General features: G+C 39.0%; 1 protein-coding gene across 1 annotated transcript in view; it reads right to left on the bottom strand.

The window, feature by feature from the left end:
• Positions 1–209: 209 nt before the first annotated feature.
• Positions 210–22,635, bottom strand: part of LOC122878640 (solute carrier organic anion transporter family member 3A1-like) — a 31,658-nt gene continuing 9,232 nt past the window's right edge. Inside the window, exons 3-10 of the mRNA XM_044201686.1 lie at positions 9,692–9,790; positions 9,170–9,439; positions 8,792–8,956; positions 8,387–8,585; positions 7,396–7,531; positions 7,034–7,206; positions 5,751–5,815; positions 210–5,425 (exon numbers count right to left, since the gene is read on the bottom strand). Coding sequence (XP_044057621.1) covers positions 5,049–5,425; positions 5,751–5,815; positions 7,034–7,206; positions 7,396–7,531; positions 8,387–8,585; positions 8,792–8,956; positions 9,170–9,439; positions 9,692–9,790 — 1,484 coding nt within the window. The 3' untranslated portion in view covers positions 210–5,048. The remainder of the gene's footprint in view (positions 5,426–5,750; positions 5,816–7,033; positions 7,207–7,395; positions 7,532–8,386; positions 8,586–8,791; positions 8,957–9,169; positions 9,440–9,691; positions 9,791–22,635) is intronic.

Raw genomic sequence — 22,635 nt, 5'->3', positions numbered from 1 at the left:
AACCATTTTGACATGTAAACATTATTTGGTCAAATATATATTTCCGGCTGTTTATACGGGTGCAGGTGTTTGGTGGATGAGTTGATGTGATTCTGGCATATTGAATATGAAAATTGATATTTCAAAGGTGTGAAAACCACCTCGCAGTGACAATGAGATCTAATTAACCAGGAAATCATCATAGGTTTGTCGATAATAGTCAGGTCATATTAAAAACAAAAAATAGTATATTTAATGTATTTACAATAAACATACAATCATGTAATCTTTTCCAAGAAATATACAGAACATAAAGCTTTTAAATATAAATTCATATAATTTAAAGAAAAAAGAAAACAAATCCAAAGAAGCAATAGAGCATATCTAAAAATCTTTAGTGATGCTTTGAAAATATAGGTGATATTTTCTTATTTCAATGCCCTTTTCTTTTCAAAGGTTCCGCTGCAAAGAGCCATGAAATTCACACATTGAATACCACCCACAACATAAGCAAACACATCACTCTAAAACCGTCACTAACATGGTTAGTACATGGTTTCACTTTAATCAAAGGCAACATGCTGCCTGAAGGCTCAAACCAAAGGATTAACTATCTGCATATGAAGAGTTTGCTTCCAAAATAACATCCATTGTTTAAAAAACTATCCATATGAAATAATTAACAGCAACAAAAACAAATTATGGACATATTTACAGGATAACTGTCCATTGATGTCAAAATGTCTCCTGAAATGATAAACCTTAGGACTTTTTTGCCCAGAAATGTCGTATTTTGGCAGTAAACTCTTCATATGTCAATACTTCTGTTACTAAAGCTCCGCTATAAAAGTCAACCTGCTGTTACCACAAGGCAAGGTCATCAAAAGAGAATAATGAGAATAATGAGAAAAATAGGATGTAAAAAAACATTTATGCTCCAAAGTTATTTTCTCATCACAAGGCAAAACAGTCCTGTCGCCGCAGGTGAATACAAGGTCAAGCAAGCGCTGTCACTCTTGCCAGCGCATTAGACAGACCTAGAATATGTTGGCTTCTTCTTCGCGAGTGTTGAATGTTACAGTGCACAGGTTGATATGGCACAACAGGCTCCATTCAGAAAGTCTCAGAGTAGAGCTTAATATCCAGGCACAGGTGCAGGACTGCTATCAGTGAAGTCTGGCTGATTTTCTACAGTCAATTATCTACTGTACAATGTCAGGCTATAGCTTAACATTGGTGCCACTTATTTCAAGCAAAGTATTGTTTTTATTTGGACCAAAGCAACAAACAGTTATCAGCTTTGCCATTGATGGAAAGAGAGATTAATCTAAATTAGACAATACCTTCACTAGTAGAAAAGTCCTACATATTAACAGTTATGACATCCTAAATAATACTGTTTTCTAGACCCATATACAATATTTTATAGGCAATATGTTTTTGGGACACTTGTGTATGATATGGTGAAAGTATGTGGAGGGATATCACAGAAAGGCTACATACAGCTGGAGGATCTGCTCTGAGCTCCAGCGTGGTGAGACAAAGTTCTCTGCAGGACATTACAGAACACTTCTATGGTGTCACTTTGGCACTTGTATGGCACTATTATATACAGAGGAGTCACCACTATGACACACTGGACGTTACAGTTATCAAAGACAGCACCACCTGTTGGGGGTTGCTGAAGAGGAGATGGTGGCCAGCTGGTAATGTTAGTTAACACCCTCCTCCCTGATAGAAGCTTCCTTTTTAGTTGTTTGTACATCTTAGCATAATGTCCGGCTGTCCTGAATGTCCTGCTAGGAGCCAATCCTCCCATCAGGGAAGGAAACTGTTTCAAACACTACCTAATCAGTGCCCAAAAATTCTTCCATTTTAAGAATTTAAGTCTCACTGCGGTGCTAAAAATCTGTATTTATACTCTCTTAGTTCACATCAAACCGAGCAGACATTATTTTAGTCTGGTCTAGTTTGGCATGGCTCTGTGTTGAATGTAGGTCCATTGCTGATCTCCAACATTCTCTAACAACTGTCTGTTTTCCCCATTTGATATTAAATTCTCTTTACTATTTATGATGCACCGTCAACGTATAGTTTAAATCTAATACTATTAGTTCACTGAAGTGCTAAACTAAATACATCATCATCATACATTAAGTGTGGATCCAAAATCATTTCCACCACTTGCAAAAAATGTACTCATAAAACATGAGTGGCAGCATAAAATGAAACTGAATCGTGGAACTTTTCAAAGGATTGTAGTTGGCTTTAACTAACTTTAAAGAACATTTTAGGAAATGCTTTCTTGCCGAGAATTAGATAAAAGATTGAGGCTAGCTGTTTCCCCCTATTTCCAGTCTTTACGCCATGCTGAGCTAAACGGCTGCTGGCTCTAGCTTCATATTTACCGTACAGACATTTATAGATCTTGTTGTCTAACTCTCAGCAAGAAAGTGAATATGCTTATTTCGCAAAATGTTGAACTACAACTTTAAGCCCCACTTCCAAACATAAAAGGGATTACACATTTTGAAAATTAAATATATTGCACTGGTGAGTGGCTGGACAAAGGTCCATATTTTTGATGCAAAACATATTAAATACTTACAAAGTAAGCCAGGAAAAACAATATATTCTCTATATAAACTGGATATGTCAGAAATCAGAATCCCATCGAATTCCTGAAATACAAAAAAACATTATTTGAAAAAAAAATCTGTGTTTAGACAATCACTGCAGTGTGAGTGATTATGAGTCAGCTGAGGTTTGCTAAAAATTGTCAACATCACAATGCAGTATGCATTATAAAGCTTTTCCATGGTCTAAAATAGATTTCAGAGGCCATTTGAGTTAAATGTGTATTTAACCATTACCATGGCCACCAAACCACAGAGTCTGTGCAGCTTAGTGACATACTGATTTTTTTATTTTTTATTATCGCATGCATTACCAGCATGCTTTTAAATGAACTAATTCTGGCACTGACACTGTGCGTCATGCTATGCTGTGTCTGCTGACAGCTAGCCCACCACAATCATCACGTCTCACTGCCTTGACTTGGCGTTCTACTTAAATGCCTTCACACTCTCAGTCTGTATGCTCATGTGAGCTTTGCTGCTGTTACTGATTCTATTAGTGAAGGCCTCCTCCCCCACAGCCTCCATCTGCTTTGGCCCTACTACATACATGTACCCTGGAGAGTCGTACTTGCAATGTTCCCAGCTTGTTATTTATCATGTTGCTATGCATTCCATGCATTACTGCTGCAGGGGGCATCCCCAGGAGTAGAATTACACCACCAAGTCAAACTGTATTTCTGTTTCGATTTGCCATTGACATGAGTGTTCCTGGCAGAATTACAATGGTGGTACGGTCAAATCAGTGGTTAGAAAGATAGTTATGTAACTGAAATGTCACAGGTTCAGTTATTGAATCAGCTCATGTGTGTCATGTTCAACCATTCGTAGGTGGGTGTGGTCTGTTGCTTTTGGTAAGACCATTAGCTAATCACCTAGAAGGACATTTTTTAAAAGTTTCTTTTTGGAAGTTGCACCTGGTTTCTATAAATGTCAAAGAGAAAAGAATATCAACAAAATGGTGTGAAGTAAAAAAACAAACAAAAACAAAACCCCCAAATAGTTCTGTGGCTCTGAAACAGAAAATTTGTCTCAGAATCTCGTCCAGCATTCATAGCCAAACTCCACACTATGACACAGTAAAGGGATAGTTATTACATGATCAACGCTCCACTACCATTCAACAAATGTCCTAAAATGGCCTTGAACAAGAAAGGGCCAGTTATACTGAAAGCTATTGAGAAAGACTCTGTTTCTTATTTTTTTTAAAATCTGAACAATATGTGCAACATCAACTCAAATTGAGTTTGGTTCCAAAATGTGATGGCCACCCTTTGAGGCACAGTGACCTCTACTCTTGCAAAATGACTGGTAGCACAAAAATAAAAATAAAATTGGTTTCTGTTACAAATATATATGTTTTGTCTTTTATATTCTCTATTTTCTATACTCTTGTAATGCTCAGAGGCTTTAACTATGTAGCCAGGAAATAGGGCCGCTTAGAGTCGTGACCTCTCTGGTGTTGATGTAATATGTTGCCCATTACTTTTTATTATTATTCTCAATTACAGGGATTATGCCTGTTCCTGGGCCTTTACTCCTATTTCTTGTTGTTTATTTGTTGGTTTTCCTTTGCTTCTTGTGTGATGGGCCTACATGGGCCCCTGTAGTCAATGCATCTCTTTTCAATGCATCCTTTCCCCCTATGTGTTATGTTAAGCTTAGAAAATTGAGTGAGGGAACACATCAGTCTGTTAATACGTCTGTAGTAGGGTTGCCTAGTAGTTATTAATGTATGTTCTATATGTCTGGAAACATGCTCCAACCATGAGCTAATATATGCATCATCTAATGATGAACAACCATGCTGTCATTCTTTCTATCTGACATCTGGACCTGAGAAGTACTTCCTTCTAAAGGAAAATAAACTGTCTAATAAAGCTAATGAATAACCAAAATTTAAGATTTCTGCTTCTCAAAGAGCTCTGGTCTCATAATAAATCTAAACCTAATATGATTGCCATTTTAACTGAACTGTTAATGAAGTTGAACTAAGGAAGGTCATTTCAGGGCTGTTCTGGGAGATTAGTGGTATGACACATTAACTGCAACGTCCCTTGTTCAAATTTGGCAGGGAACATTTGTTGCATGTCATTCCCCATGTTTGCTGTCAATCTCTATTCTGCTGTTAAATTAAAGAAAAAATGCCCAACACAAAAAAAAAAGTTTGCTTATGATTTTGTCTGACAAAAATGGACCAAATGATCTGTATTTTAGTAAAAGAAACAAAAGTGCAACACGGATATAGAGCATTTTGGGAAACATCTCTTCATTTTTTTTTCATTATGTCTCATGTTTTGGGTGACAAAAAGATAAGACCCTTACTGAGAACATTCTTCTAAACTGATACGACACCGAAGGAACATTGCACATCAGATCAGTTGCACTTTAACAGCCTCAGCTCCAGTCTGCAGTCCCAGTGCAGAACCACCACTATAAAACTGACTCCATGTTATCACACATCTCGTGGTCCTCCAGGTTGTATATGAACTTTGTCCTGTTGGCTGGGTTCTGGATGATCTCCTTGCCCAAATTGTCCAGAGTCACATTGGAGGCGAAGAGTTCGGTGGGTGTGAGGTAACCCTCGCTGTTCTTGATGTATTTCCTGTAGTTCTTTCTCAAACACTGCCACGTGGTGGTGTACAGGATGAAGGCTGACGACTTGAGGACAATGGCGATGCTGACGTACAGATGCCTGTATGCCACGTTGTCGTACAGCATGCAGGCTCCCTTCTCGCCGCAGACAGTGCTCCAGAACAGACAGGTGGAGTCGATGCCCATGCCGAAAATCAGAGGGGGAGGGATGAAGCCTGGAGCAGGAGGGGATTGTGGACAGACAGCAGGTCAGAAGATCAAAAAGCATACCAGTTTGAGATCAGGTTTCCTTTATATGCACACAGACAGACTGATAAAGTTAATTTCACCCAGGGGAAAAATTGCTCTGACATTTACATCACAGAGCAAAACTACCGGGCAACAGTGGACATGTCATGAACACGACAGATAGGACAAACACAGCAGTCTGGGGTTTTTTACAGAATGTGTACCAATACAAAAGAAGAACAAATAATAGTTTTTCTGTGACTATAAATACATGACAGTAAAGTATAAAAGTGAATATGTTCAATTTCTTACCTATCAGTCTCAGGAGCAGGAACAGAACTCCGAGGGCATAAGATTTAAGCTCTGGACTTACAGTTCTGAAAACAAAGACAGAATTGGCATAAATGGTGTGTACTGGTGAGCTGAATACTGAGTTTCATTCCCAGTGAGGTCAAGCAAGCAGGAGACCTCAGTGCTGTGGACCCTAGGGTTAAAGGATAATTCCGGTTTATTAAAACTTGGGTCTGATTTCTGTAACTTTGGCCATCATTTTTTTCAGTTATGATAACATTGTTCACATCAGATCTGAGATCTGGGAACATAGCGACAATGCACCAAAGAAGTATGAAATCAGACAGAATGTAAACAAGCCAGCAGTTTAGCCAGAATATCTACCACTTTATTTGGAGGTAAAACACTCACAAAGTGAGCACTGCAAAAATATTGGTAAGTTTTCATCACTGCACAAAACTGCAGAAAATACAGCAGGTGTGGTAATTGGTCTATGAAATGTGATGGATATATACAACGGACAGTTTGGCAACTTTACCATTAGCTTGGTGTTCATTTAACGGAATAGTTCAGGATTTTGGAAAATATGTTTATTTGCTTTCTTGTCGAGAGTTAGATGAAAAGATTGACATCACTCTCATATCTGTACAATAACTACAAAGCTAGAGCTTTTCAGTCTCCTTGCAACCTCACGGTGACGACAAGACTTGGCGCCCTGCCAACAAATACTCTTGCATATAACTCCCCAGTAAACTAGATGTTTTTACACTTCCGTTTTTGTTCATATTAAACAAACAAAATATAAAGTGTTCATTGGTGCGCTTTAGAGGTGCTGGTAGGTGGATTTTGTTATTTTTGGACAGAGCCAGGCAAGCTGTTCCAACCTGCTCGTGTTCTTGTTCCCACTGCGTTCTTTTTAGCAATGTTGCCATGTTCCCAGATCACATCAGTTAACTTGGTTAGTACAATTTTATTCTATCTGTAACAATAATGTAATTCTAATGAAATCCGGCAACAAGTATGAAAATAAGATCCAAGTTGTAATAAACCTGTAGTATTCTTTAATATATAGACAGATATGCATTGTTTACTATATCTATGCGATATTCATGCTCATCTGCTCACCTGTCTGTTCTGTACCCTACAATGTTCTTTGACACTATAATGTTGCCCTGTGTGTCAGTATTTCTCTGTACCACAGATGACTGAAGTGACTCCGATTTCATCATTTTGCCTTTGATCAGCCATAAATGTCACCAGCTCCCTCTTGTGGGCAGTCTATATATAGCAGCAGGTCTCCTTACCTGATAAGGATGATGACAGAAGGTGTCTGGGCCATAGCTCCAATCATGCTGCACACACAGATAACACATAGGAAGGTGAGGAAGGCCTGCTGACAGCCTGGACTGGGACACTTCCCTGGTAAAGCCACCGCATCTTCACTTGTGCTGGATATACACGTACAGCCTGTCAGGTTCTGACACAAAGACAACAAATTAAGAAATTAGATCAAAACGTTGTTATCCCACTTTGAATATGGAGATCTAAAGCAGGACTGCTGCACTGTATGTATGTATGTATGTGTCTTATCTTAGTCTAGTTTTCTCCAGTGTCCAAGGTAGTCATGATATAGCTTGTTTCAGTCAGTGTTAACTTCTTCACTCACTGGTTTGGTGCAGCCAGCGAAGCAGGCTGAGAGGTAGGTGACTCCGTTGGAACCACAGACAGGGCTCACTGATGCTGTGTAGCAGTTACAGTTATTGATGCACGCTGAATCAGGTCGCTGCCAGGACTTCAACGTCCTATGGAGGAAGTCAAAGGTCTTGTTAGGGAGTATATATATATATATATATATATATATATATATATATATATATATATATATATATATATATATATATATATATATATATATATATATATATATATATATATATATATATATATATATATATATATATATATATATATATATGTAATGTGTTCACATCAAATGGAAACAACCGCAGGAACTTTTTCTGTAGGCTTTTCTCATTTTTGTATCATTTTGACCTGGCATGGACATTAATTCATTTTAAAAAGGAAATCAGCACTTACATAGGGCTGAATATTCAACCATTGTGCACGGTGCAATGTAATCAGTGTAAAAGCAATTTTCTGCCCTGTTTGATTCCGTTCAGAATGATCTTTTAAAGCACAGTAATCACTGAGAATGCATAGGCCTGTTATCTGTCATTTGAGACATCATATTAAAGATATAAAGCATTGCTGATATTTTACTGTTAATGCACAATTATGGTGAGAACCAAAATAAATCAGCAACAAAACCTCCCAGCTTGACCATCTTGTCTCTCAAAATGACAAGAACAGTAGTTTTGGCTAACTTGAATGATGCATTAATACACCAGCCAATACAGACATGGTAAAGCGATAATAGCTATATACTGTAGTTATATCTGTTGCATTACATTATATTATATAAAAATATTTATATATAGAATATAAGTCATGCATAACTAGAATATGTTTCTTGAAGAACTGCATACAAGAAATTTAATAACTAAAAAAATACAACAGCAAGACCCGTATAGCACTTTTGTAGAAATTCTTGAAAAGACTACTACTACTCATTCACATCAGTAGGTTTCCCTGCTTACTCGTTGCTGTAGGCGACCGTAACCCCGGCAACAGGTCCGGTGTCACAGCCCAAGAAGAGAAAAGAGACGTAGCAGGCAGTGGACACCAGGTTGACCAGCATGGCCATGCGGACAGCGCCCAGAGCAGACAGGTTTAGCTTCTTCACCAGCAGCCCCCCGAGGAAGATACCCAGACAGGCACAGGGGATGGCCGTCATACCTGGGGAGGAAAACACAAGGATGTCCAATGTTTCCCAAAAATGTTTACTGGAATTTTTCTTAGCAGAGGTTTCTGCACTGCACACATGTTGTCATTATAGTTCTTACTTTTTTTGTGTTTGTTATAATCTCTCCTGCCCTGCTGGTTTAATGGTAAAACACAAATAAGGTTTGCCCCCCACTCAGACAAGATTATGATCCGCCTACCTAGCAGCTGATTGGCTGAGGAGGTGGTAAGGTTGAACTGCTGCTCCAGGTATTTTCCCAAGAAGGCAGCAAAGCCAGCAACCACAGCGATCTCCATGCAGGCTGCCAGCGTGATGCAGCTGAACACCGGATTAGAGAGAAGGTGCCTGGTTACCCGGGGGATTACTGGGTCAATGGAGAAGAAAATGGAGAAAAAGAGGATACGATAAGTGGTAGAACAGGTAGAGAGAGAGAAAAGAACAGAGAAAAGGGACAGGAAGCACAGAGAAAAATTTGAACTGAGATTTTTCATTAACCAAATCGTATTTTGAAATGTCCCACTTCTCTTCAACCCTCTTTTTTTCCTCAGTATCTTCTCCCTTCTGTGCTCCTCCTTACCTCTCAGATGCTCACAAACTGAGAGTCCGCTATTTATATCAAAGCCATGAATGGCCCCGTTGGGTTTAGAGCCCTGGTACTCCAGGGTCAGGGAAGAAGGCAGCATGGCCTGCTCACTCTCCCCCCCACCGTCCATGTCCTGCTCATCCAGCGCCTGGGGGAAGCCAAACATGAAGAGGGCCGAGAGGAAGAGTAAGGCACTGCAGAGAAGGAAGCCGCTCCACCATGCCCCGATCCAGCGAGGGTCATCTGGGGTGATGTCCAGCTTACCTGGACAGGAGGTAGGGGAATTTACCACAATGGATGGATGTTGAAATTTCACAGATCAATGTGAAGAAATTGTACTTCAGTAGAAGTAAATTCCGCCTGTTAATTATTTTTTTATGTTTCTATTGTGGTATAATATTGTGGTATTCTTCATTTTCTGAGTAGAGCCAATACTATATAACTATTGCAATGAATATGAACAAAATTCTCGAGTGTATCTCGAGAAATGCAAAGAAAACACAACTGCCAACTCACTGGTGTCGATGAAGACTGCATCAACATAGACTTTGGTACAGACAGAACCTAAGATGAAGCCACAGGCTGGGCCGAACACTAATGTTGAAAATAAAATACCTGCAAGACAGAGAGAGCGAGAGAGAAAAGAGAGCAATGGTCAGTTAAAATGGAAGCTGCAACAGCAAAAACTGCAATATGTCAATGTCACTGTCATAAAATCTTATTTTTGCAGTAACTGAGTTTAGCTTAGTTTATTTGCTACAGCGATAAGAATACGTCAAAAACAAAATGAAATCTCTACCCACTGTCCATTAACCAGAAACTAGAAGCCAAGAAATAAGCAAAGAATGAATACAGTAAGTGAATTTCACTCCATCTTTCAGCAGAGGGCAGCATTGTATCAAGACTGTAAAGTGTCTATTACTAAGGCCCTTTTATTAAATATGTGGTAACATTGAGCTTCCTACCACAGAGAACACTTCTGTTGTTAAATCCACTGTATGACTGAGAGCAAAATGTATTCTATTCAAGGAAAGATTAAGTATTGAATTTATGCAAAGGGACTTTAAATTTCATCAGATGTCTCCCACAGATATATTCACTGTAATATGCAGCTCATGGGTTGCACCATGTAATTGATCTAAGACTAGATTATCCAGCAGGATCATAAATAATCGAGCAGGAAATGGGTTCTTAATGTAAGAGCAACGGGGAACCACTGATGCAGTAGATTTTCTCTTGAAAGCAAAACTGCCCTGCTTTGGCCCAAGTAAGCAACAGCAGACTGTGTGTTTGTGTGTGGCAATGAAACTCAGTTATCCACGCTGGTGGTAAGTGGAACAACAGCAGTGAGCTCCAGTAGTGTGACTGCTAATAGCAGAGCCCAGAGCAGAGGAGGCTTCTCCCGACTAATAGAATGAGAGGAACAGTCAATTTTTCTGTGAGGGATGTAATGATTAGTGCTGTGGTTATCACCAGTGATAAATCTGAGCATGGTAGAAATAAAAAATATATCATCCAATCAACATTTTTTTTATTTCTGGTCGCCATTTGAAACCCAGCTGCTTTAGATAAGTTCCCCACCGCCTGTACAAATGATGTCCTTGTTTCTAGGTGTTTTTTTCTGGAAACGAATGACTTCAAACATGTTATTGAAGACTGAAAACACCCTCCGTGGTCGGGCCGTAGTGCTTTGAAACTACAATAAATTAGCATATTTTGTGCCAAATTTGCCTTTTGTTTTGAACACCCCTTAGTTACCTACCTGAAATTAGCATGAAATTCAATACATTTTTTTTTTTCTGTGTTTAAACAAATGACTAATGATAATTAGATCTCTGCTCTCTGTCCACAGGCTTTTATTTGCATCAATTATTGAATACAACCAGCCTATATTTGGGACAGATAAGGGACCTGCCGTTAATTCAAAACTCTTGCTCAGCAAATGGGAAATACTAAATTGTTTAATTAACCAGTGAGTATGAATATCACTCAGTTTTACAAGTGTCGCTACTAATGGTGAGTAAATTAAAGTTGTCATACTGGCGCGCTGTATTTTAGTAGTTGGCTAACATTATTAGCAAGCATTTGTTGTGATGATGAGGAGCAGTATTAAATCATGGATGATTGCTATGCGGCTGTTTGGTAGATGGATTTGTATTGTTGGGTTGAGAGAGAGAGACGGGGGAAGAGAGAGAGAGAGCTACGTAAGTGGAGCCATTAATTTGGGACAAATAAAACATTTGACCTGATAATGGTGACAATTCATCCACTGGGGACCATCAGTGTCAGATGCATTATATTCATTTCAACACTGATGCCAGTTGGGCTGAATTCAGGTGACAGAGGAGGTCTGGGGTTACACCAGGGCCAACTCTACAGCCAACCAATGAACAACCTCCCATCTCCAACTCTGCCTTCCACTAGGATCAAATCACAGACAAACACAGGACGACATGCAGGGAGGCTTGTAAATATACACACACAAATGGCAGTGAACCTGCGGAAAAGGTTGGGTCCCAGCAAATCTTATCTACAATATACCAAAGCTCCATATTCTCTAACTTTCAGTGTGGGCACAACCAGCTTTATTGTGTCCCGTATACATTGGAATAAAATAAGAGCCTGGAGTGGCCTTCAAAGTGAAACAGCTGATGACAATAGCAGCAATAAGCATGATGACGGAGAATTACCGGTAAGCTTTGTTACGCCGTGAGAAATGACAGAGAGCTCATAATCCTAAAGCAACAGCTGCTAGACACTCATCAGGAGAAGCATTCAGGAACGATACTAGTCTGTTGTTTGGACTCAACAGTTGGTAGATCTAAAGCCATTTCCTTGGAGACACGACATGAAGGCTCATGGCAGTAAATGAATGTATGTAGTGAGGTACTGGAGCTTTAACCATACAGTAAAACGTTTATTACTGTATAGTAAAAATGATAAAATACAGAATTTGAATATTGTATTTTCTTGACTCACATATCCGAAAGCAAGTCTGCTCAAAGTGTCTTTCTGCTGAAAGAAAGATTGAATATTGTTTCTATATTTCCAATAATGTGAAATTAAGATAATTTGTGTAATTTTTTAGTTTTCAGAAATAATAAACGACAGAGGGCTTGGAGTTGAATATTTGTATGGGAGTATATTTTAATGTGATTCTACAATGGTAAATGTATGTATTAGGTGTGACCAAAGTGATTTTTTTTGCCAAAATTGTCTAATCCTGTAAAATATAGAATTATTTTAGCACTCATAGTAGGACTTTAAGACGTACTGACTTTAAACTGATGTGGGGAAAAAAATCAGTATTCCACTGTTGAAATAAAAGTTGCTGCATTGTAGTTTGACAAATTTTGCTAACAGAAACCACTGCAACAATTTTGGAATTATGATGTGCACACATTTCTAAATACATTAATTATAAAAATCAATGCCTCTGAGGTTAATTTTCCAAGGACTGGTTTAATCCTTTTTGATTGCCCATTAGAGGCAGAATGTAAATCTCTCTGGAGGTATTGACTTTGCAATGATTGCACTTCTGCCTCAGTGTATGTAGATGAAAGCTCCAGATGCTTTCAGTGTCTTCAGTTGAGTTACTGCGCAGCAGTACATATCGCTGGAACATGTACTCAGCAGAATAAGGCACAGGGAAATGGTAAAACAACTGTAAAACTAGCCTTTGAGAGTGATCATCCTGAGAAAGCTTATTTATGATAACACTCCAGCAAGCACACTTGGGTAGAAAAACAGCAACACCCGTGCAGGAAGGCGGGGATAGAACGCCTGAATATTTCTAAAACAATATAAACTACGGTGTGCATTTTGGAAAAAGTAAACATGATTACATTAATTTTCATTAAGCTCATTAAAAAACTCAGGACATTCAAGGACATTTAACTAAAAGCTACAGATGTTTGTGCTGCTGTACTCTGAAACACAGAGACTGTTGCAAATGAAAATGATTTTGAGAAGTTTTATAAACCAATAATATAATATATACCACCATAAAATATTTCCAGAGAGAACCTTAATGGATTTCCATTGTTTCTATGCAAATAACAGGCTGCTATTGTATCCTTCTTGACACTATTTTATACCTGCTGTGTCTGAGCGCTGTGACAATGACCACACGCACAAGACCAGCTAGAAATCAAGGCCAAGGTAATGCCTGGACAACAAACTAATGGAAGATGAGTTTATTTTTATTGATACACTTATTCCTTTCACACTTTGTGTCACATGAACCTAGATGAGTGAAACTAACTGTAAGAGAAATATATAATTCACAGGATCATTTATTAAAGTACAGACACTGGGAAAGAGATTACTTAGATATCCATGTGTAATGCTGGCAGCTTGTCTGACCCAGCCATTTGGAAATGGCAGGTAGAAACACTTCACTTAAGCTGAGAGCTTGTAGAGGATTTGAAAACTGCTCCTTACTGTGAGATTGTGTAGCTAAGTGTGTTTAATACTACATATATATTAGGTCTGCAATAAAAAAATTGTATTTCTATTAAACATTAAATGTATTGAATATATTTCTTTCAATATCAAAATTATAATTATACATTTATTACACCACAAAAGCACATACGAATGTACAAATAAGCACACAAGGTAATGTCAAGACAACAGCTTGCTAGATATCCAACCATGCTGACTCATAGGATGGTTATATTTGGAGAATATGAGAAGTGAATAATGCTAGGGAGAACTTTTAACACTCCTCCTCCTGTGTGCCCAAATTTCTTTAAACTAGAACTATTTACCAGAAACACATGTGCAATATATTGCAATCCAATACAACAGTCCAGAACATCTTACACTATAATGCAGTTATATGCAACATCAGCACAAACTCCAGTCTCAAAAACATCATAGTTAAATCAACACCAAAAACAGTTAAAGGTTTCACAAATGTACTGTTTATTACAGGACTGTTGTACTGGATTGCATTGCAATCAGGCCCGTAGCCAGCATTTCAGAAAGACTGAGGTCATGAATCCAATACACCCCCTCCACGCATTTTTACCCAGACACCATTTTTTTCATATTTAATTATTTATTTGATCAGTTATATTTTCTGTACATTTTATTTCCCAGCACGAAGGTCTAAATGCTGTAATACTGTTTCAAAGCCTTCTTCTCGCTGGCTGAAATATATTCGCGTCAGTTCTGTATAGGCCTGGGGCGATTCATTGACGTAATCGATGATATGTTGATTTGCATATCGTGCGACGGTGCTTCACAATGAAGTATTGCTGCACCCAGTCAAAGCATGGATTCCCCCAGAGAACAAGCTGCAGCATTAAAACCTCGCCCACAATCTCCCCTTTTTATCCCTCCTGTGCGGTCTACTGACAGTCGCACATGCTCTGCAGAGAAACACACACACACAGAGTCTGATTCATTTTGACTTCAAAGATCAATTTTAAAGGAGAAAATGTGCTTTTCTGATTAGACAGACAAATGCAAATGCATGGAAACTGGAGGCATTTGAGTAGTCTACTGAGTCTATACACTGTAGTGTTGCTGTGGTGTTCGCATAGACCTGCCATACTAGATAGCAAAACAAGATTAACGTCTTCCGTTAGCGAGTTACTAACATTTACACAGCACCACATACTCAACCCCATTTGGATGTAAAGCAGAAGCTATTTGGGGCTACATTGTTATAAAAAAGGTACAGAGCATGAATACTCTAATTGAATAGCTGCTTTTCTGTTAGAGGCTCTGTGAGCGATACAATAGATAGGAGGGTTAGTTGCCTTCGCCCTGGGGTATCAGTCAAGCAGTAGACAGCAATCAATAATCTAAATACAATCCAGCTCGGACATTATACTGTAATCAACAGAGCTCAGGAGCCGGTTAGTCTTTCTGTGGGAAGCCATCTTCTCATCCGATCAGGAATGAGTCACAGCTGATCATGTAAGCCACAGGTCAAGACAATATTCAATATTAAATAGAAATGGACATACTGTAACTTTAATGTGGATGGATATATACTGTATGCACACACACACTGGCCGACTCATTCACAAGCAGGCCTCAGCTGTCAATCATGACATGAAACCCCCTTTTTATTGCATCAAATAACTAATTAGAACTAAATTTATCAGAAAAATGAACGCTTGAACATACATCAGCGTGACAAAGACTACCTAAAATGACAGAAACCATCTTTGGGAAAAAAGTATTTGACGTGTACTTTGATTTTTTAGTATAAATCCAATATCCCATCCGCTAACATGGAGGGAGGCGGGGTTTATGACCTACACTGCAGCCAGCCACCAGGGGGCGATCGAGATGTTTTGACTTCACTTTTGGGAATCTGTCATGTCATCCATGTTTATATACAGTCTATGGTGTGGGAAGAAGGGAACTGAAGGGAAAAGCAAGGGGAGCAGGTGGTGTCTAAAATAAGGTGGTGAATTAAGTAGAATTAAAATGGTTACATAAGAAATAACCTACTAGAAATAGGTTAATATATTTCAATAGACAAATATTTTTTGTTGCAGAATAATGCCCTGCAGTACATACTTTGTTTCTTGTTACATTTGTTTGTTTTTAAGAGAAAATTATTGAATAAAATATTGAAATATTAATGAGACAAGTTTTTGATATTTATGTGGGGTAAATTAATAGTTATATTAATCCAGTCATAAAAAAGATAACCTATTAAATAATCGATAAATTAGTCGTTAGCTTAATCAATAAAAAAATTATCGTTAGGTGCAGCCATAATTTCCTTATATTCTAATTTGCTAAAGTTTCCATCTGGGGATCAATAAAGTTTCATCTTATCTTACCTAATGTATTAATTGACCTAAAAGTAGTTACATTTAAATTGTGAAAATGGTCTGAGAACTCAGAAATTTAAGCTACTCTGTGTTACTTAAATTTCTGAGTTCTCAGACCATTTTCACAATTGAGAATGACTTCCGGATGGGAGCTGAAGCGTCTTAATTCTGAAAACAGTGTCCAGATGACTACGACTGAAACCTTTTCTACGATGGAACACTCCTGGACGAATGAGGGACTACACCGTCTTACATTTAAATATACAGGAGTCTTAAAATACTGCAATCAGCCTGTGAAATACAACCATGTGTATGTTTTTAATTATAGAACGTACAGTAAACTCTCCCCAAGGAGCTAAAACCCTCAAATTCCTAGAAAAAATACTGAGGACATGACCTCAGTGTCCTCAATTGGTGGCTACAGCTCTGATTAAAAATGAATATGGGGTTCTACTTTACTGATGACTCAGTGTATATTTAAAACCAGGAATGTAATAGAGGGTAGCTCAGTTTACCCACTTTTACAACAAGCAGTACCAAACTGATTAATAGAGTTCTTTTGGAATAACAATATAAATCAGTGTTAGTCACCCGGCCATTTTTATTTTTAACATTGTTACATTTGGCCTAATAAAAACAGAAGTGATGAAAATCAGGCAAACATGAAGGTAATCGCCTGTGTTCTGTACCTAGCTGTAATGAATGCACCAGAGGCAAGGTCACACTGTATGAGACAGGGCTCCTCTACCTGGTCACACCGCCAGCGCATGAATAATTTCTCACTCAGACTCACATTATGGCACGGTTCAATCACTGGCACTTTGTATCTTGGCAAAGGTGCTCCTAAAAGGTGCACATATATAACAACCTGGGCCAGTCTGAACGGACAGTGTGTGCTGAGTCAGCGTCCATTCCTTCCTCTGCTGTCCTACCGTGGAAGAGTAATAACTCCACTGGAGTAAAAACATTTTGCTGCAGTGGACTCTCAACTTGCAGCCTCACAACGCTTCATTACACGCATTACAGTGATGAATGGAGGCTATGATATGAGGTAAGAAGAGAGAAGCTGACCCAGCGGCTGCAGAGCTGGACCCCTCGGGCTCTGACTGCTCTTTTACTTTAATGCACTGTTATGTACTATAGGTTACTGTACTTTACACTCCTATACTGTAATATGCTGTATTGTTGCTGCCATTTAGCACTCTGCTACAGACCTTAAACATTCCTGTTGTTGTCCAGCCTAACTAGCGCTAAACACAAAGTACAGCTGAGGCTGATGGGAATGTAATTTGAAAGTATTGATTGAAGTAAAATAAAGCATTGCACAAAATAAACCTGATGATGGTGCTAGAGGAAGTTCACCAAAGGGATCACCTAAAGTTATCACAATTCATCCCAAGGGGGAACATGAATGTGTGTACCAAATGTCAAGGCAGTCTTTACAGTTGTTATAACATTTGACTCAAAACCACAAATGTGAACCCCATGGTGGTGCTAGAGGAAAAGTCAGCATCACAATAGTCAATAGGATTCAGCCTCTGGGATCCATGAATGTCTGTACAAAATGCCATGGCAATCCATCTGCTGATGAGATATTTCAGTCTGGACCAAAGTGATGGACTGACCAACAGGCCAACATTGCCATCCCTAGAGGCATGCTGCTGAAAATGTATGTGTTCAAGTGTTTTTGTAAAGATTCATTTTGACTTCAAAGATCAATTTTAAAGGAGAAAATGTGCTTTTCTGATTAGACAGACAAATGCAAATGCATGGAAACTGGAGGCATTTGAGTAGTCTACTGAGTCTATACACTGTAGTGTTGCTGTGGTGTTCGCATAGACCTGCCATACTAGATAGCAAAACAAGATTAGCGTCTTCCGTTAGCGAGTTACTAACATTTACACAGCACCACATACTCAACCCCATTTGGATGTAAAGCAGAAGCTATTTGGGGCTACATTATTATAAAAAAGGCACAGAGCATGAATACTCTAATTGAATAGCTGCTTTTCTGTTAGAGGCTCTGTGAGCGATACAATAGATAGGAGGGTTAGTTGCCTTCGCCCTGGGGTATCAGTCAAGCAGTAGACAGCAATCAATAATCTAAATACAATCCAGCTCGGACATTATACTGTAATCAACAGAGCTCAGGAGCCGGTTAGTCTTTCTGTGGGAAGCCATCTTCTCATCCGATCAGGAATGAGTCACAGCTGATCATGTAAGCCACAGGTCAAGACTTCAAATATTAAATAGACATGGACATCCTGTAACTTTAATGTGGATGGATATATACTGTATGCACACACACACATTCAACATCACGTCCATGTGCTGAAGGTGCTCCAGTTTTTAGTTTTTACTTTGTGTTAAGTGCTAATTAGCAAATGTTAGCATGCTATGATGCTAAACTAAGGTGGTGAACAGTGTAAACATTATACCTGCTAAACATCACCAAGGTAACATTGTCTTTGTGCTCATGTTAGCATTTTTACTATTTTGGCACTGTTGTGCCTGCGTAAAGCCTCACAAAGCCGCTAGCATGGCTGTAGACTCTGGACACTTTTCATCACACAGATCCCACTCTTTATTGCTTGTGCTGCAGTGTATCACTGCTGCGTTACTTCAATTTTAAAATCTATTTTTGTTTTCCTCTCATCTGCCAGAAGGTCAGCTAACTGGAAAAATAATAACTGTTTCTTTTTCACCAGCCTGCTGACAAAACAGATACAGGACAGGTGCATGCTGGGGGACTTATGCCATGACAACTGTTTCCTGGTTTGCTCTTGAGTATCCCCAGGGTCCTGATTCTCTCGCTTCAGGCAGTATTGATCCATGCGGGGTGAAGATGTGGCCGCAACAGAGCAGATTCTCTCCTTCTATCATCTGGTTTGTTAGCAGGTCCGTGGAGAGATGCTGCTTTAATATTTAATCATTTGGTTAGATGTTTGCTAAACAACTCCTAACTGCTTCTCTGTCACGTTGCATTATTCAGGGGTTTTCTTACGTTGTTACTGTGTCTTCACACGTCAAGCTCGTCAAACAACACCAACGCCTTGAAAAGGAAGCAGCAGAAATACTGAGCAGAACACATATGTACTGTATAAAGACCAGGCTCCATGCAATTCCCGAGCCACAACAGACGACCCAGCAATCACATTGTGGGAGGTAACCATGGCAATCAATATGCCTGGACTGTCAAAAAAAATGGAACACAGAGAGGGGGTGGTGGAGAGAAAAGAATAATAGACTATCTGTAAGTGTCAAAGGAAGAAGCTTGGGGGATGAAAGAAACTGTTCCTTATGGACTGGCAAAGGCTGCTGCGCACTGAGCCGAGACATGTATCAGTGGCCATGATACCAAATCAGAGTCAAGATTTCAGTCCAAAATGCAATGTACGCAAATTTCTAAACTAATTGACAGGTGAAGAGTGCGAAAAGAGCAACAAATGATGGTAGTTTTTTAAGGATTGCTGTTAAGAGACGTCCTTGGTTAACTGTCTGGACTGTCAGATCCAGTCCATCACAGGGCTAACATAAACAGACAACACAATCAGATTCTTGCTTACAGGCAGTTCTGACTCTTAAAAGTCCAACTGAAATCACAGTTAGTCATTCCTTTTTGCTGTCAAAAATCATGCCAGAGTACTTTTAAACTGTTAATATTTTGGCAATGTCGGTCGGTCACGATTTGATGGATTGGCATGAAATTTTGTACAGACATTCATGGTCCCAAGAGGATGAATCCTCCGTAGTTTGGTGATCGCTTGACTTTTTCTCTAGCACCACCATGAGGTTGACATTTGTGGTTTTGAGTGAAATGTCTCGACAACTGTTGGATGGGTTGCCATTACATTTTGTTCAGACGTGCATGTTCCCCTAAGGATGAATTTTAATAACTTTGGTGATCCACTTACTTGTCATCTGGTGGCATCATGAGGTCAACATTTTAATTAGTACTTTGGTTTATGACTAAATACCTGCAAAACTAATCAAATCCCCATTAACCTCAGCTGTACTTTGTGTTTAGTACTAATTAGTAAATGTTAGCATGCTAACATACTAAACTAAGATGGTGAACAGATAAACAGATCCACAGTATATGCTGTAGCAAAAAAAATAAAATCTAAAAAAACACAATTTTCTACTGGACTTGGATACTGGAAGAAACTTACATAAACAGGGGGAACATGCAAACTCCACACAGAAAGCATGGAGGAGATTAAAACCCAGGACCTTTCTTATGAGGTTACATTGATAACCATTCAACCAGCACTGATGGTTGTCTTCTAAAATGTATTAAAGTATTATTACTTTAGTACTTTTGCATATAAAATAAATAGGGAATTTTAGGGTTAAATGTGTAGTTGTGCTGATGTTCTATCACATTATAACAGGGCAATGTAGGATTAGCGCATCACATTCAGTAAAGTGCAGTGAACTCCTTTAAATTTTCTAAAATAGCAAAGAAATAAAGTGTTATGTCTAACATCAGGCATCTGGTATGAGTTGGCCTCTAGCCAAGCGGGGGTAGGGTGGGTTGTTGGGTGCTGTGTTAGCCTTGTTTGCCCTCCTTCCTCTCCCCATCCTCTGTCCACCCCCTCCTCATCTCCTCCACTCTGAGTGCTGCTGGCAGAGCCTGTACAGATCAAAGCATACACAGAACAAACCGCAGGCCTTCTGACCCTACAAGAGGTCTGCATTGAAATGCAAGCAGGGACAACGCAACTAGCCAAGGACTAGCAGAGAAGCCTGTGAGGAGGAGCAACAAGCCACATGGTAGCCAAACATACCGTATTTTTATTTTCCTTTAGAGCCTTTGTTCCTCCCATAAGGGGAAACTGATGAATCGACAAGAAGAGGAGCTTCAAGACAGCACAAGAACTCTTACAGAATAACATAAACAACAGCTGTGCTTTGACTTATTGCTACATCAGCTCTTTAAGGTTTAATGCGATGGTGATTTTACTAGCATACATCACAATACAATAATTGAATGTCATATCCAGCTGTAAAATTTGCAATTGAGTGTGAACCGCAATAAGAAGAGATGCACCGATATGGAATTTCAGGGTCAATAACAATGGCTGATAATTACTAATTCAATACCAATAACATTATTTTTGCATTTGCAAAAATGTGATGAGGACAATATAGGATACATTTTTAGATTGACCAGTGTATTTTCCCACTGTCAGTCCAATTTTTGTAATAAATTGTAGCCAACCCACCACAGTTGCATGTTACTCGCAAGTTTTGGCAGTCTGACATGCTGATAAGCATCTATCTGTCTGTGACATGGTATTACATTTACATTCCTTATTTTAATAATAATGGGAGTCTTTTTTTCTTTCGTCCTTTGTCTCATTCTCTCCATCTCCCCAGATGGCGCTCTGCAACTAGCAGGTCGCTGAGCGGTGAGAAGAACAGGAACGACAGCCTCAGTGCCTGTCTCTGTACTGTTGCCTTGGCAACTTTGGCAGACAAGTTGTGATGTGTGTTATGTCGACCTCTTGGTTTCTGCTGTAAGTATAACTGCAGGCCTCTGCTGCTGGCCACGGAACATTTGCTGAAGTTGGGAAAAAAGTGCTTTTTTTAAAATTATTAGTCAACAATCTTCTGTTCACCAAACTGCTTTCTCTAACCTTCACTCCTTGATTTTGTTGTTACACCTAACAGTGACCCAAAAATCCACACATTTCCACAAATGAGCTGTTTCAGAACATCAATGGTGAGGTGGGAGACAATTTGGGTGCTATAACGAATCAAGGAATGTAGTATTAAGATTCTCATTTACTGTTGCGTAATACCTATGGCCACTAAATCCAACATGGTGGTGTATGACACCATCCAACAAAGAAGAGCATAAAATAGCACAAGTATTGATGGAATCATGCATCCCCCTCCACATAACTTACATGTTTAATAGCCACTAGCCAAACTCATTATCTGGGTAGGATAAAACTGTGCACTGCAGTATCACAGAAACATGTTGCTGGACCTGTCTCATCTCCTAAAATTGCATACATTAATAGTACAGTATCTAACTTTCTTTTCTTAGATCAAGACATAAAATTGTGTGCACTTGAAGTTGGACATTTAGAATGCATTTCTTTTTTCTGTCTAAATTAGAACAGCAAAAATGTTAATACACAGTTGGTAATGTAAGATGTTCGTGTGCATTGCAGTGATACCAAGACACATCAATGCATATTTATTCTAGCTATTAAAGATATTCTTATGTTGATCTGGACAGAAAACTACGAACAAACTACAGCGTCACCAAACCTCAGTCCGTGAGTTAGATTTACTAAACATGACAATGGCAAAAGGACACATACACAAACGCTGACACTGCGTGACACACAGTAGGTCTTGATGTGGGTTAGAGGAGAAGAGAGGACAGGCTAAACAGAAAGTGTAGATTACTATCATTAGGTTCCAGTGTACCAACACCACTGACCACAGTGGCCACTTCGTCACCCTGATGACACCAGGCAGAGGTTCAGTTAAAGTAATTTCAGAAAATGTTAAAGAAATTTATCATATCAATCATCTATGTATCTTACATCTGTGGTTTGTTTAAAATGAACAGAAAGCAAACTGAGTTGTGGGCATGAGCAGAAACTCCACGGACAAAGACGTCACATTACCTGACAC

The sequence above is a fragment of the Siniperca chuatsi genome, linkage group LG1 (assembly GCF_020085105.1).
Source record: "Siniperca chuatsi isolate FFG_IHB_CAS linkage group LG1, ASM2008510v1, whole genome shotgun sequence".
Lineage (NCBI taxonomy): Eukaryota > Metazoa > Chordata > Actinopteri > Centrarchiformes > Sinipercidae > Siniperca > Siniperca chuatsi.
Note: the sequence above shows the minus strand (reverse complement) of the source record. Positions and strands in the feature narration are given on the sequence as shown.